The sequence below is a fragment of the Xiphophorus maculatus genome, chromosome 7 (genome assembly GCF_002775205.1).
Source record: "Xiphophorus maculatus strain JP 163 A chromosome 7, X_maculatus-5.0-male, whole genome shotgun sequence".
NCBI lineage: Eukaryota > Metazoa > Chordata > Actinopteri > Cyprinodontiformes > Poeciliidae > Xiphophorus > Xiphophorus maculatus.
The window spans coordinates 30,220,237-30,239,065 of NC_036449.1; the positions used below are offsets into that span (position 1 = coordinate 30,220,237).

Here is an 18,829-nt window from a genome sequence, read left to right on the forward strand (position 1 = left end):
TGTATCTGAAATATTTAAGATTGCACAAAGATATCTGCCCAGAGGTGGACAGTTTCCAGAAATTTGAGTAAAAATTACATCAGACGGACCAAAATATAAAGTTATGAGAAGATTTTGGTATTTTAAGGACCAAAATGGCAATAATTCATATAAATAACAAAATCTGGCAAAAGAAAAAAAATTTCTAATCAGTTTCTTTCAATATAAAACTTATGAAACTTTAACAAAAACTGCAGGTCTGTGTCTGGTGAATTTTTGGTTTGTCTTCATTCAGTAGAGAATCCAGAAATTTTGCTCATGTAAGGGTAGAAACACTTCATAATAAAATTACTTGAGTAAAAGTAAAAACTACGGCGTAGTAAAACTCAAAAGAGTAGCTGAGTAAATGTTTCCTTCCAGCTGTGTTGTCGTTGACCCTGTTTGGTTCAGTCGGTAATATGACAGCAGGTAGGACCCTGTCAGCGTGTTTACCTAGCGGGCTGCTAACCTGCTAACGGATCGTCAGGTTCAACAGATAACTCTGGCCTCATTTCCGCCCCAGCAGTCGCTGCAGTGATGTTCGGCCTCCTACTCGCTGTCCTCGCCCTCCCAGGATTCCTACGTGGAGATCTGGTGTTCAGATGCCCGGGCTGCACGGCGGAGAACCAGGACGGCTGTCCTAAGGTCACGCTGTGCGCAGAGATAGTGCGGGAGCCGGGCTGCGGCTGCTGCCCCGTGTGCGCCCGCCTGGAGGGGGAGTTCTGCGGGGTTTACACGCCGCGCTGCTCCACCGGGCTCCTGTGCTCCCCCAGCATGGACGCAGAGTTACCCCTGCAGCAGCTCATCCAGGGCTTCGGCCGATGTACGCGCAGTGTGGAGCAGGACCCGAGTTTGGACCTGCTGCCCACTAATGGTAAGAGGTTCATCCTCTTGATGAAATATTTTGCTCTAAATGAGACGGATTCTGGTCACATTCAGCCAAAGGTCACTCTTTCACTACAAATGCTAACCCAGTTTACTCAATTCTTCTGATTTATGCAGCATTATGTGTTTTCCAGGCACCTGGTGTCATTTTATAGCAAAGTCAAGTAACTACATTTCCTCCAAACTTTTATAGTTTCTAGTACAAATTTCAAACTAACTTTTCAGAAAGATATAGAGGCTTGCTTTAAGTAAATATTATATAATTTTGGTGAAAAAGTTATTTGACAATTGGCAAATGCATTAATTCCTAACATGTCTTGTTATAAGTGAAATAATCTGCCAATAGAACTTTTTCATCAGAATTAAGGAACTGTTTACTTAAAGAAAGCCTCTGTATATTGATGAAATGTTACTTTTAAGTTGGTTTGTCTTATTTCAGGTTTACTTGGATATTTGCACTAGAAACTAGACCAAAATACTGGATGAGATTTTGTGTTTTTGCAGTGCAGCTGTTATAAAATGCTACATGTATCAAATATGACTTAAAGGAAATGCTACTTCCTCATTTAATACCTTGAAATTGGGCCTCTGTCTCTTTAAGAAGCTCCTGCTGTTTTCACCAGCTTTGCACTGAGCAGTAGTTCCTATCATGAGCTCAGCTACTCCACCAGGTGTTTGCTAATTGCTGCTGGCTAGTCTAAAGGAGCTGAGTGGGGGAGGAGCTTCATCTTGTAGGCGGGGCTATGTCCACCCAGACATTTAGCTGCTGAATGGTTCCCATGGAGATGAAAGGATTTCTCAAACATGCATGAAAGAATCAAAGCAAAACAGCAGGGAAAAACATTATGACATGATGGAGGATAAAAAAGTTTGTTTCAGCTGTAAGAGGGTAAAAAAAAAAGATAATAAAACTAAATATATTTGGTGAAGAAGCCAATAATTATATCCAGCCAAAGAGGTTAAAGACAAGATGGTAAACAAATCCAGTTTCAAATGTAGTTTTCCAGTAATCATTTTCAGTCTGACATTTTTTAAAGAAGTGAAGGAGGCAGGGCTGTAAGCGTGTTTTCATAAAACAGATTTGGAATATCTTCCACCCAAAAGCTTCAAACCAAAGATATAATATTTTGGATGGAGTTTTAACGTAGTTTGAGTTTCTCCTTTAATTTCTCCTGACTGGGAAATCCCAGAAAATATGTAATGGTCACCAATTTGTCTGCAACCCGTCCAACATGAACCAGTTTCAGTTTTGTCAGAAACTGGACAGAGAGAATCAGGAAGTCATGAAGCCAGAATCAGGCCTCAGCGCCGCCCCGCCCCTACACTAGAGTTTTTAACCTCTTTCATCTGGATGGTACAAAATATCACCAATTGGAAATAGTATTTTTATTTTCTTTTTTTAGATGCCACCTACATAAAACATGTTTACTCTAAACAAATAACCATGAAATCCCACAGAAGGCCAGAAATGCCAAGCGTTCCCCTGCTGAGCTACAGGGAGAGGGGACAAAGTGCCAGTATTGATTTGTGAAAGTGAATGTTGACATATGTGATGCTGCAAACCCACATCTGTGACCGTGAACAAGCAGTGAACCCGCCACAGGGCTCTTATTTTGAAGGGGTTCAGGAGACAGACCAGGTACATTGACATTGAGGTTTGTTGTTAGGAAACATCTCCATGGCGATGAGTTCAGCCTGATTGCTCCATCTCGTCTTTTCTTGCTGCTGATCCACGCTGCGGCTTCGAACTGAAAACGTGAACTTTTGTCTTTTTAACTCCAAACCACAAGTGAAGAATATTTAATAGCAGAGAATAAAAAATCTGCCTCATGGCATCTTGTGTAACTGCAGCCGATGAGATGATCGATTTTTCTGCATTCCCTGTTTGACTTCCCATCTTCTGTGTGCAGACCGCAGAAACCAGCTGAAAACGAGCATCGTTTCAGCCTGTGGTTTCCTCAGTTCATGACTTTTTTAAACACTAAGGGCAGCATCAGCCTCTGCCTGGCTTAACTGCACCTTGAAGATGTTTCTGCTGTTGCTCGCTGACATTACATGCTAACATGTGAAGGTTTATCTGACCGTTTTGCTCTGTCCAGATTTCCATTCCTCTGCTGCTCCACTTTAACTACAAAAATCAAAGTTTCTGGACAAAGGAAATGAATTTGCTGTCTGACCAGAGGAGCTGAAGCAACATGCCAGGTGTGGCAGATCTGTCAGCGACACGGATACATCATCGTACAACAATATTTGTTTTAGCCGTCAACATTTCAACATGTACAGTATTTATGCAGGGAAGGTCTGTCGAGCAACGCATACTCTTCGTTCAGCACGGCTCTATTATTCTCGCTTAATTGAAAGTTGAAACTTTATATGTTTTCCGCTGCCAGCAGCGTCGCCGTTCTGTCAGTGTTTTCTCTGGAGAGCGAGAAAAGCACTTGGGAATCTGGCGGCTGAAGTCGGAAGCATCAAATCCAGCTACCGCTTGAAAAACACGGAGGAAGAAAAGGAATTATTTCTGGAAGTGTCACCATGACAGATACCAGACTAAAGTCTCTGCTTGATTTACTGGACAAATTCTCCATGGAGATGGAAAAATAAGTTGCTGACTTGATCTCAGAATTCAGTTTCTTTATTTTTGTGTTCCATGTTGTAAACACAAGTGTTTCAGAAAGCCACAGTGTGTTTTTATAAAGTCAGAGATTGTAACAGTAACTAATCGTCCTTCAAAACTGTGAAGCCAGAATCTGTCAGATCTGAGTAACTGGAAAATTAAACATCTAAAATCGCTAACATGCATCTTAAATGGATAACATCCAATTAAAACAATGACTAGCACGCATGTGAAATAGCTAACATGCCCCAATAAAGGCTGTCACACCTTTAACATGGCTAACGCAATTAAAATGACTAATGCATTTAACTTGAAAATACACATTTAAAACGGCTAACATACAAAATAACTAACAGTATTAAAATGGCTACTATGCATCTAATATGGCTGCCACATTTAAAATGGCTAACCTTCATTTAGACTAGCTAGCATGCGTGTAAAGATTGCGCGGCGTGTAAGCAGCTCCTGGGATCGAGATGATTCAGGTTCATAAATCAAGACAGGATTTTAGTTCCTGAAGAATTAAAAATGCTGAATTGTCTGCTCTTCCCAAACATTATGAAGATTTAATTACGTTCAATTAGGTTCTTTCTGTAAACATTTTTTTTACCCCTCTAGGGGGCTTTTTGTGGCTCTAGTGTCCCTTATATGACAGCAGGCTGACAGGAAACGGGGAAGACATGCGGCAAATATCGTCGGGTCCGGGAGTCGAACCCGCGACGGCCGCGTCGAGGACTCAAGGCCTCCAAATAAGGGTCGCGCTAACCGCTACGCCACCACGGCACGCCCCTTCTGTAAACATTTTAGTGAAATTAAACTTGCTGTAAATTGAACGGGGGTCACAAATCCAGTGTAAACAGATTTGAGTGTTTCTCTGTGTTTTAATGGCGTGGCTTCGCCTCGGCTCCCCTGCAGGAGATTCTCTGCAGGAACTTGCTCTCCTGCTTCACTCACTCTGCTCTTTAATTACTCCAAGGAGAATATGTGATAGGTGAAGCTTTAGCCGATCGGCGTGTGGCTGCCTGCTGATGAGCCGACGTGCTGCTGGCTTTCTTCGTTCACTGTTTCTAACTTTACCTGAGAAGTAAACCTTTTGTGCTGCTGCTGCTTTTATTTTTCTGAATTTATGACCAGAAGTTGTAACCCTTATGTACTAAAGCGGGACTGCAGGTCCAGTCCTGTAGAGTAGCGGTCCCCAACCTTTTTAGTCGTGTGGATCGGTCAGCCCTTCGCAATTTTGATGCGGACCGGGGGGGGGGGGTGTTATGGCTAACCCCCTCGTTTTTCATGGTGTTCCGGTCCAAAAAGAACCCGCGATAGGCGAAGTCCGCGAAGTAGGAACCTTTATTGTTTTTACAATTATTATACAATAAAATACTCCATAATACATTGAAACCAAAGAACAAAACCTTTTTACAGGCCCAAACATTTGTTTAACAAATAAACTTTTTCTTTTTTTTTTTTTTTTTTACACAAATAACTACTGTACTGTAAAATAATAATTTTAATCATCAATATGAACTGAAGGCTTCAAATTGCGGAGATCAGCGCCGCCCCACCGCGACCCGAGTCATTGGATTAGAACGGGAGAAAATAAAAAATGATTATGAAAAACAAAACAAAGTACAGTAGGACAAATAGTGACTATCATGTATTTCACTGCTGTTCTGACTGAGCCGCTGCATCCTGACTCCGCTCTGTAGCGGTTTTTCTTCTAAAGCCCGCGGTGCAGGTGGGTTTTATCGACAGAAGAACATAGTTATCGGTTGTTGTTGTCGCTCTTTGTTCTTCTGGGCAAAAAGATTCTTATAAACCGACATGCCACCATCGATAATGTTAAATCTGGAAAGCTGTTTTACATACGTGTACATATTAAACCACAACGTTGTTGACACACAGGTAGAGAAGAAGCGGAGAGACTGTTTAGCCAATCAGAATGCAGAACACAATGCAGGTGCAAATCCGTGAAGCAGCGAGACGTGACAGGTGAACCGCGATGTAGCGACGGTTCACTGTACTCTGATGTTGTTTTGTTACTCATTCGGCTGCAAGTTGGCTCAATTTTGACGCGCAAGACGTAACCGGTAAAATCCGGTTTAGGATTTTCAAAATAAAAGATCCGGAAGTAGTTCATTATTTCTTGCGCGGCCCGGTACCGGTCCGCGGCCCGGTGGTTGGGGACCACTGCTTTAGAGTGACTGTTGGATGTGTCCCTGACGGGGTTATAACTGCTTTTGTTTTTATTATAGTTTAGTTTTATTTCATTGTGACTATTTGTCTAATTTACTTGGTTTTAGATTTAGCTTCTGCTAAATACTGTGTTGGTGTAGCGCTTTAGCATAACTAACTTTATGGTTCGTGCTTTACGGTTAGCACAACCAACTTTATAGGTAGCTTAGCCCACCAATAAATAAGCCTTCTTTTTGTCTAAATGCCACAAAATCATTGTTTTCCTCCATTCATTAACTGTATCCAAATAATTTAAACTTGCTACCTCTGTCAAGAAATGTGCAGTAGAGCTTTTATTTATTTGTAAGGCGTTACCTCAGTTTAGTCTGACATCAGCATGCTAGAAGTCAAAGTAAACTAGAAATCGAGTTTTTGTTTAGCTGGTGAAATAGAAGTAGAGAAACTGCTGTGGGCGATCTGTAGTGATGAAGAACCAGTGAAGTTTAGTCCAGTCCTCGCTGATTGAGTTCAGGTCGTCAACGATGAGCTTCTTCTGTAAGATACCGTCGAGGCATCCCGATCAGATGTCCTCTGAAGGAACCTTTCTGGTACATTCCCGTAGGAGAACAACCCAAGATTCACTGGAGAGCTTCTTCTGGTGTTGGATTTCTGGACCAGAATTAGCAGAAGACTGCAGATGTTAGGACAGCGATTTGAGTCTCGACCCTCACGGTTTTTATTTCATGGGTTCTGAGCTGAAAGGTTTCAACTTGGCAACTTCTGAGGTTGCAACCAGACAGGAAAACGTGCATAAAGGCAACCGCTGAAAGCATGATCTACCCAGCAGCTTTGAAGTGGCTGGCCGTCAGGAAGAGGCATTCATGCAGACAATGCTGCATTGTCCGGCCATCAAAGGCCCTGACGGCTGTCTGAGACTCGCCTCCATATGATAACAGGGCAAAGGCATTAATGAGAAGCAACAGTCGGAGAGGCGCTCATTACTCATTGTGCGTGTTGAGAAAGCTGTGAAAGCATCGCTCAAAGGCACGAGCCAAAGCCAGCCCTCCACAGCTTCAGACAGGTAGTTTCTAAGGCGCTGAGGCAGAACAAATGCTGTTTGGAGGGCAGGCGGTAGCTAAGGGCTGTAGCCATGGTTACGCAGGTCTGACACACGATCACAAAATGGTTCTGAACCCGACTGACCTTTAGCAAAGGCTGCTGACTCGGGCTGGGCTTCTAAACATGTCCATCCAATAGAGTCTAGTAACATGGCCGCATTGTGGCTAATGTAGAAAACCTCAGTCCAGTTATTCAAGATGTTGATTTGTTTTTCACCCTCGTGTACGCGCTGCTCAAAGTGCTAATGGTGGAGAAACAACTTACCGTCGCTGAAAGACCGTTTATCTTCGGTCATCAGTGGCCATGCTAACTAGCGTTAGCCTCTGTGGCATGCTCTGCTGTGGGAGATCTAGCTGCAGAGAGCAAGGAGATGTACGTGAGGATGATTGACAGCGCTAAGACCCTCCTTCAGGTTCTGATTGGTTGTTTCTGATGGGGACGGTGCATTTCTGCAGATGGCAGCAGAACCACTGGGAGGAGACAGAAGAGCTCCATTATTTTAATAAATTGTCTGTCTCATACTGTCAGGACACGGTGAGAGTTTTAACAAATATGCAGTAAAAACATTTTGTTTATAAAAGTTATGTATCGCAGCTTTAAAGGGCCAGTATCATGTAAAATATACTTTTTTTATCTTTTATGTTATAATGTTTTTATATGGAGTTTTGCTTTCAGTCTTTCATGTTTGAGAAATCCTTCAATCTCCATGGCAACCATTCAGGGTGGATCTAGCTCCGCCTCCGAGGTGTAGCTCCTCCCCCACTCGGCTCCTTCAGACTAGCCAGCAGCAATTAGCAAACATTTGATGAGTTAAAGGAGCTGCTGCTCAGAGTGACGCTGGTTAAAACGTTAAAGGGTTAATAGTGAAGCCATGTTAGGATGACTTCCTGGAGGCGGAGCTTCAGAAAGAGCAGGAGTTTCTTAAAGAGACAGATGCCCAATTTTAAAGCTTTTCATCAGGAAGTCAAATTTCTTTTAACTCATATTTGATATATATGTAGGATTTTTATAACAACTGAAGGTAACAGAGTTACTTAATTGTGCTGTAAAATGAAAACACACAATACTGGCCCTTTAAATGGCTCATCGATCTAATTAGCGTCATTCTTAAATTTACACTAATAGATGAAATGTCCAAATTTATACTCTAAAGTATTTAACATCTGACCACAAAAACAGAAGTAATGTAGGTTTTTTGTCACAACTGAATATAAATGTGTTCTTTGAGGGGTTAAAACGTTTGCCTTATTTTTTTAAATGGATAACATTGCCACCTGCTGGCCAGGGGTGGAAATGTTAATATTTGGATAAATAAAGGAAACAAACATTTGTTTAAATGGGGTAATAACATCTTTAAATGTAATTTTTTCTGGAAGATTTCACATCAGAAAATAAAATCTGAGTCCTGCTGTTGCAGGTTTTCCACCTGGCAGGGGTGTGTGTGTGTGGGGGGGGGGGCGCGTGGGTGTGTGTGTGTGAACACAGAGCTCCAGGACGCAGAACTGATTTACAGCCTCTGCGTTCTGTTTCGGTGCTAATTACACCGACACCAGCCGCAGCTCGAAGCCTCTGGCAGGAACGAGCTGCTGACTCAGCATCGGGTCTGCCTCCTTACAAGTCTGGACTCCCAGGACTCAACTCCTCGACTCTCGACTCCTTCTTGCCAACGAGAAGTGTCACGGCTCTGAATCCTGATCAATGCAGAGTTTACTGTCAAAGTTTGTCTCCGTTTCAGGCTTTCAGCTCTGCTCTGATTTTCTGTTCTACTTTCAGTGAGCGAAAAGCTGCAAACTCAGGATTTTATTTGATGCATGAATCTGTGTGTAGTCGGGAAGAGGACGACACAAAATGGCTTTCAGGATTTTTAGCGGGTGGAATCAATTTCTGCAAACCAAAAATCTGACTTTTTCTAAAGAGAAATGTTACATTTTCAGGTTGCCAGCATGTAGGTGAGGGCGCTCTGCTCGGAGCAGCAGAACCGACACTACGTTGGGTCAAAACCATCAACAAACGTCACCACAGCGAAACACGGAGGTGGCAGTATCATGCTGTGGGATGGGGGAGCAGGGCAGAGTCAATGGGAAGAAGGGAGGTTAGAGGCTGCAGAAGACCAGTCACTCTAAACATCCAGCCAGAGATATTATGGGATGGTTTAGATTAGCGGCCTAGTCAAAGTTCAGACCTTAAACCAACTGAGAATCAATGATGTTCTCTAACGGAGTAAGGAAGGATGAGGAAAAGCTTTAAACTTTGCCAACCTCCAAAGAACCTGATTTTGTTCAAGTTTTATCTTTTAGAGCAGGCGTCCAAAGTTGGGTTCAAAGGTCACTGCTTTAAAAATCTGAAGTTATTATGTTTGGATTTAAAGAGGAACAATCTAGAGTCGGCTCTCAGCTTCAGTTGTTACAGCTGGAGACTACTGATCAGGCTGACCTTTGACCTGAACCTTCACAGTCACATAGAGACGGTTACAAAGTCGGCCTTCTGTCGCCTGTTGATTCATAACAACCGGAGCGTTGATTAATAAATATAATGCATGTTTGCTGTGATGATGGTGTTTGACTAAATGTATCGCTTCCTGCTTGTTCCTAATGACTTCCTGTTGTTTATCAGGTAAAATCCTTTGAACCTCCTTGTTTCTGAAAACATGAAGTCGCGTTAATTAGCCGTTTAAATGCGCCGCGTCGGAACAGACGCATCTGAACAGCTGCAGGACTCTGCTCCGTCTCAGAGGAAATCTGTGGAATCTGGGTCATAATTTCTGCCTCAGAAAGCCCAACTGGAGCTTTATAGGTTGTGACCTCACTGTCGCCACGGTAATTGCAGCCGTCGCAGCACCTGAGTGTTCAGCGCAGCATTAGTCACCGGGAGGCGCAGGACGCCCCGAGGACACAGACCGACATTGTCCTTTAATTCCAGGATTAAGACCTGCGCTTGTAAAGAGGCCTGTTAGCAGGAAGGAGTTGTTTTAGAAACCAAACGGGTTGCAGAGCGGAGATCTGGAGGAAGCTCCAGGCGTGGGCTAAAAACAGACGGGCCGAACCGCCGACCGCATGCAGCACATTTAAAGGTTGTTTTCCTGTTGTTTCCCTGCAGAGGTGCACGGCACTGAGAGTCCTCTGGTGAAGAGGCCGCTGCCTGACCCCTGGAACCGGCAGGAGAAAGCCCGGATCCAGACTCAGAACGAGCTGAGAACCAGGATGAGGACCAGCCTGCACGACGAGCGGGTCCAGAGAGAGCCGCCGGTCAGAACCTCCACAACTCACACAGACTGAGCCAGTCTGGATCCCGCTTTACTAAACTCTGAATGTTTGCTCCACAACGTCTTAGAAATATTTAGTTTGGAGGTAAATAGTTGGATTCAAACTAAATATTTAGCTTGCTAGCTAAATGTTTAGGTCCAAATTATTAGCTAGTAAGCTAAACAGTTAGCTTCAAACTACATATTTAGTTAATGAGCAAAATGTTTAGTTTGTAGCTAAATATTTTATAACTAAATAAAGCAAGCTAAATGTTTAGCTCCAAACTAAATGATTTATTAGGAAGCTAAATATTTAGCTTACTAACTAAACGTTCAGATCCAACCAGTTCCAGTAAAACTGATGTTGTTTTGTTTCCATATAAAGTTGCTCAACTCTCCACAACTCAGAGTGAGCCCTTCAAAATAAAAGCCAGCCTGCAGTGGGTCGGCGGTTTGGGCCGGGTTGGTTCTGGTTTAGGTCTGCAAGTCTGTGATGAGAACAACGATACTGAGGCTCGTTTTCTCTCATTTACCAAAACCGGAAGAGGAATCAGGAGCAAAATGAACAACAAAGCAGCGAGGACAGGGGGCGGGGCCAGCCCGGGGGCGGGGCCAATCAGAGGGCAGAGCCAAGCTGGGAACTGGGTCAATCAGAGAGCGGAGCCAATCAGGGGCGAGGGTAAACTGGGGGCGGACATGTGAGGTCAGAGGTCACAGAGCTGTATGTGACTGTGAGCAGACTGTACAACGTTTGCTTTCCTTTATAATCACTGAAGCAAAACACCATGCAGATACAGGTCAAGGTCAAAGGTCACTTCAAGACAATGGAGGACCACATCCAGGGCTGTGCAGAAGTTTTAAACCATCTCTGGAGATTTTCTGTTCTCCACTGAGGAGTTTGTTCTCCAGACTCACCAGAGTTTTTCCTCGGATTTCTCTCTGCTGTCGGGGCTGAACGTTCAGATCCTGTAATTAAAATATTCTAAAGTCATGAGAAAAAACATTTTTCCTTTTCCTATTTTTCTTTTATACTCTAATTTTTCTTCTCAAAATATTCACTTTTTCCATTTTCTTTTCCTTTTCCCATTTTTTTCTTATTTATTTAAAAGTTTATTTTCTTTTTCCTATTTTTCTACTTGCTTTTTTCAACTTTTTCTTCTTTTTTCTTCCATTTCTCTACTTTCACTTTTTCCTTTTTCTCATTTTTCTTTTTCTATTTTTTCCTTTTTCCCAATTTTTCATTTTTTCCATTTTTCTTTTCCTTTATTTTCTATGTATTAAAGAACTTAGCATCTTAAAATGTTTGATAAATCTGTTAAAACCTGTTAATGTGAACATAAAGCTGTAAATCTCCGGCCTGTCGGCAGGTTTTTGGTTTACCAGCCTCACCGTGTGTGGAGCTCACAAAACGAGACTCAGACCTTTACAAATAAAGGAGTGTTGATGTTTTAGCAGCTTCTCATGTTGTGCGGCTCATTTTCCCAACAAACGCTGAGGACCAGCTGCTCCTGATGGAGCCGTTTTAACGCGAGCGTGTGTTTCTGCTGTGTTTCCACCAGAGCTCCTGCCAGCAGGAGCTGGACATGGTGTTGGAGGAAATCTCCAGGATGACCTCAGAGGACAACCGGGGCCCGCTGGAGAACCTGTACGGCCTCAAGTTCCCAAACTGCGACAGACACGGACTGTACAACCTGAAGCAGGTGAGCCGCCGACCTGGGGTCAGTCTGGAGGTTTAACTTCACACTGCGTCTGTCACCTGGGATTTAAACCTGCAACCTTTGTGGTGCAATGCAGAACAATCAATCCGTACAACGCAGGAGGGCGTCCAAACCTTTTATCACATGGATCAAAATCATGCAGTCAAAATGACTGCCAGGCCAAAAAAGGGGGAAAAGAAACTAATACTGACTTTTTTACTCAACAATAAACTAAGTTTTTAAACTAAATGAGTAAAATAAAGATGCAATAAGCTAATGTATTCCTTTTAAATAAGAAAATAAAAGTTTTTGTGCCTAAATGCAGCAGCAGCTTTGATCATCTGCAGCTAAAACGGCCGTTTCTGCTGGACTGAACTGTAATGCAGCATAGAGCTGATCTGGTGATTAGTTTATGAATTAACTATTTAGTAATTAGATGCAAAATATGATTTAATTGGAGATATTTTTTCCAGAATGTGAACCAGGTGAAGCTAAAACTTTAACTAGAGGAGTTATGGATAGAACAGATTTACAGATAAAGTTTTTTATTATTTAAAATGCAAAATGTTTATATTTTTTGGAAAGATTTTCTGCATTACTGACTGGTTTTTTTTTTCATAAAATTGTCTTTTATGAGTCTGTATTCCAGTGAATGATTAATCAATTATTAAATTAGCTGTAATCCATTAATTATGATTGATCTGATTAGTTGAAAATCCCATACATCATTGACTGCTCATAGCTACTCCACATAACCCCACTCTAAATAAAAACATGAAGATAAATTATAAGTTTAGGTTAAATTTTGGCAGCAGAGATAAAGATTTTCAACATTTGTGTGTTGAATTGGTCAGGATGTTTAACTCACTGATCCATCCTTTATAAACTCCAACACACACTCCTGTTTCTCAGCATCCTGCCTTCACACACACACACACACACACACACACACACACACCCACACACACACACCGGCGTGAGAGGATGTTGTCATCCTGAACGAGACAACAGGCTCCTGAGCTGAAGGTTACAAGGCAATAAAAGTGTTTGGCGTGCTGCAGGGGAAGACTTTGGTTAAGCCGGGAGCGAGTTGTGCTTCTGACGTTTTAGTTCTGCTCATCCGCAGAAATCAGAGGCTGAAGGACAAACAAGGTCACAGATCCAGGTTTGATCGTAGGGCGATAGTGGAGCAGAGCGGAGGATCTGGAAAGGCGTCACGGTTTCCTGAAGGATCTCTGCTCACAAGCAGCAGCATTGTTCCTCCGTTCCCAGGATGCATCACTGTACCTCCTCCACACTTGGAGTGTTCCCTCTGCACCGCACCTCGGCCCAATGCGCTGCAGCACACCGCACCTCGGCCCAATGCGCTGCAGCACCTCCCAGCGCCGCGCACTAATTACTGTAACTGTCACTTCTTTGTTCTTTCTCATGAAAGGAAGAAATTAGAAACTTTCCCTTCATGAACTGAGTCGGCTTCTATCACGACCTCATTTAAGAGAGGAGAGTGTGTGTTGGTGTGAGTGTGGGTGTGTGTGGGGACGGGTTATTATTGGGTGAATGTGGTCCCACCCGGACCAGAGCCCTCGCTCTTATCCAATGATCCTTCACCCTGCCTCACACACACACACACACACACACACACACACACACACACACACACACACACACCTCCATGCTTCATTAACCCGCTGTGCCTCCTGCGCCCCTCCCCTGGCTGTTTCTGTTCCTCCTGCAGTGCAACATGTCAACACACGGCCAGCGGGGCGAGTGCTGGTGCGTGGACCCGCTGACGGGCGTCCAGATCCCGGAGACTCCCAGAGTCAGAGGAGACCCCAACTGCCACCGCTTCCAGGAGGCGCTGCGGGCGCTGCCCACCATGGCCCGCTAACACACACACACACACACACACACACACACACACACACACCGGGTTTGATCCTACACTCAGTAGAAGGAAATGCCTTTTTTTTATAATTGGCCATCTTCACACTGCAGCCTGAAGCGACACAAACCTGATCTTTATGATGAAACTTGTTTTTGCAGATAAACTGTCTCTTAGGTTCGAGTTCTGACTTTATGCTTCTGTGTTGATTTTGAATTTTTCTTCATTATTTCTGCCTGAAGCGGTTTCTCTGGCCTCTCAGGTCAGACGGTTCTCAGTTTAATTTTCCCGTTGGTTGCAGCCAAACGTTGAGTCTAAACTCCGTTACTTTGGGTTCAGACACGTTGCAGGAGTATCATTTCCCTCATATCTAACAGATATGATTGTTTTCACATTTTCCAACACAGAACAAAAGCTGCTTCACAATTTAATCAAATACTAAAATATTTACACACAGAAATAATTAGTCAAACTGGATAAAAATACAAAAATAACAAGAAAATATTATGTAATACCTGACCGGTAAAACAATTTAGAGATATTTATAGGGAAAGCGAGACTGTATTGGCTGCTGCAGCTCATTGATATACATTACTGTATAGGACGGCGCCTATTAGCCACTGTAGCTAGCAGCCTGCAGCCATTATTCTTCATGGAGTAAAACTACACTGATGAGCAGGAATCTGCCACAGAAACAGACGCAGCGGCCTTATTTCTTGTCTAATTTCTATAAAATAGAGTTAAATGTTTAAACACTATCACTGAAAAACGATTCAGAATGTAATGTAAGTGATGTCTGAACCCAGCGGCAGTTGGTTAGCTAATTTAACCACCTGATCCGTCATTGTGTTGGTATGTGGGTCGCCTTATTTTACTGTTAAATGAAGCAACACACTGAATTCACATCTACACCTTAGGTTTGTCAAAGTCAAGCTAACTTACTTCTCTATTCTTTTTTTCTGATTTTTTTGCTGAGCTGTGAAATGTGATTGTAGACAATAGATAGTAAAACATCACGTCTCTTTTTCTAATTGTTTAGCGCTATTATGTCACTTTCCCGCCGCACAATATCAACGTCCAGTAATTTATATCGATGACGCTAGTTTGATGGGTGTCAAATTAAGATTTTAATTTCTCACAACTGGAGAAACGTTTGAAATTTATTTTGGCCAAATTATCAGAGTGAGTGTATCAGCTAGCATGCTATGCTAACTGATCTGATCTGAGCAGCTGTTACTTCACTCCTATGAGAAATTCTCTGATTCTCCAAACTCGGATCGCTCTGACCGCCGGGTAAGATAGTCACTGCTCACAGCTGCTCTGCTGCATTCTGAGAACCAACGTTTTCCCCAAATAGATCATCCGACTGAGAAATCAAAGAAAAGTTGTTAAAACTGAAAATGTTTCTTTAAAAGTAGAAAAACACACATGTTTCTTTTTTCACTGTTAAAGAAACTGAACTAAATTGTTAGTTTATTGTTTTTATGTATGATTCCCATTGTGTTCTGTAGTTTCCCTTTATGTTCATGAAAGTAATAAAATCTGGATAAAATCCTCATTTTTTTCAACTTTGGTTTTGTAAAGTTAATGGACCAGCAGACGGCTCAGTTTTCCAGAACTTTCTACGTAAACAAAGGGAGATTTTATCAGCTGCAACGTTTAACGGGCTGGAAATATGTTTTTAAAATCCTGAATATTTGTTGATGTGGTGATGACTGAAGCCACAAGAAATTCTGATTTGCACTTTGAGTTTTTCATTTAAAAAATGACAATCTAAAAAAGGAGTTAAGAAATCATAAAGTTTATGAATAGTAGTTCAATATAATGAGCTCTGCTAATTTAGTTGTGCTAATGCTAAAGTGCCAAACCAACATGGTATTTAGAAGATGCTAATGCTAAAGCGCTAACTTTGATTAAAATTATATCTGCCCTTGAAAACTGGAACCCGGGAACAACAGTTAAACGTAGCTAAAACGCTAATAAGAGAGCCGCTCCACTATTGGTGAATTAGCAGAAATATTGAAAATTAGTTTTTTATGCTTTTCCTCTGGCAGGAATTTTTCTGGGATGCAGATGGAGAAATGTATTTTTTTTTAAACTGCAAAAAGATACAAATGAATCAGAATCAGTTTTACTGAGGACAAAAATGAATAAAAGTCCCGACTGTTCAGTGAGGACGGGAGTAAATAATGGCATTTATAAAAACTTGTAGAAGGATATGTTAACACTTACAGAAACACTAAAATGACGGGAACGCAGACTGTTCATAAATCTGATGGCGAATCCTGAGCTTTTCATGCAACCAGAATAAGAAATTTACCCAGAATTCAAACTTTGACCCTGAAGACGCCCGTCAGGATTCAGAGCTGGGTTGAAACGAGGAGCCTTGTTTGTAGTTGGAGCCAAAAGCGGGTCATATGAGCCCAGTCCTGACCGGCGGTAACTTTATACATGTGCTTATGTGCCAAGCAGTTGGTCACCAGGCCAGGCTGTGAAAACTGCTTTTACAGCTTCGTCCTTCGTTGGTTTTTATTGGGTTTTAGGAACCGTCCTCAGGTGCAGGAGGGAGTTCAGATCGCAGGCGTTTTCTGGGCTTTTCTGCACATTTAGTGGTGGTTTTAGGCTGAAAACGAATCAAAAGAAGAGTTTTGTTTTGGCACAATGGGGGCGAGCATCTCTGCCGAGACGATAACGTTCCCGCTTTAAGACTCCTGTTTGTTTTGTTAGCTTCCAACAACTTCCTGGGATGTGCAGATTGTGGGTTTGTTTCTCAGACTTGTTGATTGTTAACAAAATAATTGTTGTTTTATCTCAGTGAAATGACGAGTTTCTCCAGGAAGTGCAGACATCAGTTTTATATCAAAGACAATTATTATGCTGGAGCTCGTCGGTGCGGGAAGAGTTCGGCTCTCTGCAGACGGGAGGAACGGTGGGAATCTGCACGAGTCGACTTTTATTCTGCTGAAAACAATTTTTACTTCAACTATAAACCAAAAGTTTCTCCGATTTCTGTTGGACCAGATTTTGCGATCATTCCTGAAGCAACAAGTCGTTACAGTTAAAAATAAAGCGCATTAACATGATGGGGTTTGCTGTATAGAGGAAGAGCAAATTTTCCGTTTGAAGGTTAAAATTAAAACATTTCTCCAATAAAAGTTTTACAGGCTTTCACAGCCCGATTTCTCCTGGACGCAGTAGTTAAAAAGCACACAGTGGTCCAAATAAAACCTTCAGTAGTCTTTGCTGGATCAGGAAATCCTCGTTCAGAGTCTCCCCGACATCTGATCACTGCAACCGGAGAAATGTTCCCCGATTTCAAAACTTTGGCTGACGTGGTGCTTGTAATTCCAGTTAGCAGAGCGCAGATATTTGGCCCATCAGCACAAGACAACTGAGGCACATGGAGACTTTTCATGAACAAATAATGTTTTTAGATGGAATATTTTAAATGCAACACAAAGTTTATCTGTTGATTATCACAGTTTTTGCTCTTTTTGATTTCAAACACGGTAAATCAGCATCATATTGACTTAAAAACTAATAAACAAATATAGCAAACATTTTCAAATAAATAGTGACACAAATCTTGAATAGAAAAGTCTTATAAAAATAAAAAATGATATTCCGGTGACCCTTGAACTCTTTAAATGTGATGATTTTGGCCAAATGTTTGGACTTCTCCGGTCCAACATGGCCTCTGATCAACAATCAGATTCTAAAGGCTTTTCATTCCTATAAATCCAAATATCTCAATAAACAACTTTTACACAATATAATACAATACAATTTTATTTATAAAGCAAATTAAAACACCACCACTGGTCGAAGTGCTGATTATGATGAATAATTATAGGAAAGTAAAACATCCTGAAGCCAAACAGAAAGTTTTCACAAAACGAAACGAGTTTCTGTCAAAATGTAAAAAGTTTCTTGGGAAACAAGTAGAAATGTAAGATAGATGGGAAAAAATGAGTAAATGTTAACCAACAAATTCAGAACTTGGACTAGTCTCGGATGTTTTTTTTTAGAAAAAAACTAGGACATTTCTGAGTTTCAAGAGTAAAAAATTTTGACTTTTACAACTCAAATGTCCAAAAGTTGAATTTTCTTTTTAACTTTTCAAGATCAATGTTTTTTTCTAGAAAACTTATGGGATTAATCTCAACATTTCTAATTTTTTCTAACAAATTTTTGATTTCCAAGCTCTGTGTTTTCTGAGTATTTGTTCTAAAAAAAAAAAAAATTTTTCTTTTATGGAAATTTACTCCTTTTTTCTATCTGCAGTGGCTCTGACACGCTGTTGTAGAAACTAGATTGAAATATGCTTTCTGGATATTAAATAACTATAATCGTTAATTTAGCTTCTTTTGAATCAGACTCAGATTTTTTATCTCCATCATAGCACATTGACGCAGAGAAACTCCACCATTGAAGTGCCAGATGGGAAGTTTTTGCATAAGCAGCCATGTTTTGTGAGACGTTTTGGGTGGAAGTCACCTGGACTGGGTTTCTCCCTGGTTCTCCAGCTGCAGGTGGGATCCCATTAAAACATTCCTCAGCTAGCCGCTAGCCACTTTCCATGCCTGGTAGTTAAATGTCATAAATATTACCGTATGCTGCTTTGGTTTTATGGTCTGTGGGATGTGAGAAGAGATTATGGTGGCGGTCACATCCGATCCCGGCGGAGGAACCCTCCATTTGGGAGTTCGTCCGTCTTTGATGAAAGGCTGGAGGAAACTAGCAGACACTTGTTCGATTGTCCCTGCCTGCGCTCTGCATTCCTGCAGATCTCCTTTTATCTGCTCCTCTGTGATGACAGGAGCCACCGCTGCCTCTAAAGAGATGACATTATACAGTCGCTCATTTGGGAAGATTCAAATTACTCAACTTAAACATCTGTATTTGTAAGTTTTTGTAGCATTTCCAGATGAATTAACTGTGAAATAATGCGATGTGTGTGTTGGTGTCAGATGCTACGACGGAGAATTAGGGAAAAGAATAAGAAAAAAAAATAAAACTGAGAATCTGGTGTTGGAGCTAGCATTTTTGCTAACTTTGAAAATGTTTAGATTCCCATAAATAAATGTTTTCACTTATTTTCTCGTTTTGTAAACTTTGAGTTGAATAAAACCACCACTGATGTGACATATGTGTCATTAACTTCCAGTAACTAACTGCCATGTTGCCATGTTTACATCACCAGA

The 18,829-nt window shown here is 41.7% G+C and overlaps 1 protein-coding gene across 1 annotated transcript; it reads left to right on the top strand.

Annotated features, from left to right (window-relative positions):
* Window positions 1–510: 510 nt before the first annotated feature.
* Window positions 511–15,190, top strand: LOC102234669 (insulin-like growth factor-binding protein 2-B). The gene is made up of 4 exons (XM_023336265.1): window positions 511–892; window positions 9,902–10,050; window positions 11,606–11,746; window positions 13,479–15,190. Exons 1-4 carry the CDS (start codon window positions 556–558, stop codon window positions 13,629–13,631), a joined length of 780 nt encoding a protein of 259 aa, XP_023192033.1. The 5' UTR covers window positions 511–555; the 3' UTR covers window positions 13,632–15,190.
* Window positions 15,191–18,829: the final 3,639 nt, after the last annotated feature.

Excerpts from the sequence above, each read along its gene's own strand:
- LOC102234669 (XM_023336265.1), top strand. The coding sequence starts at position 556 with ATGTTCGGCCTCCTACTCGCTGTCCTCGCCCTCCCAGGATTCCTACGT. Across the intron at positions 893-9,901 it reads GGACCTGCTGCCCACTAATG|AGGTGCACGGCACTGAGAGT; the intron begins GTAAGAGGTTCA and ends GTTTCCCTGCAG. Across the intron at positions 10,051-11,605 it reads GGGTCCAGAGAGAGCCGCCG|AGCTCCTGCCAGCAGGAGCT; the intron begins GTCAGAACCTCC and ends TGTTTCCACCAG.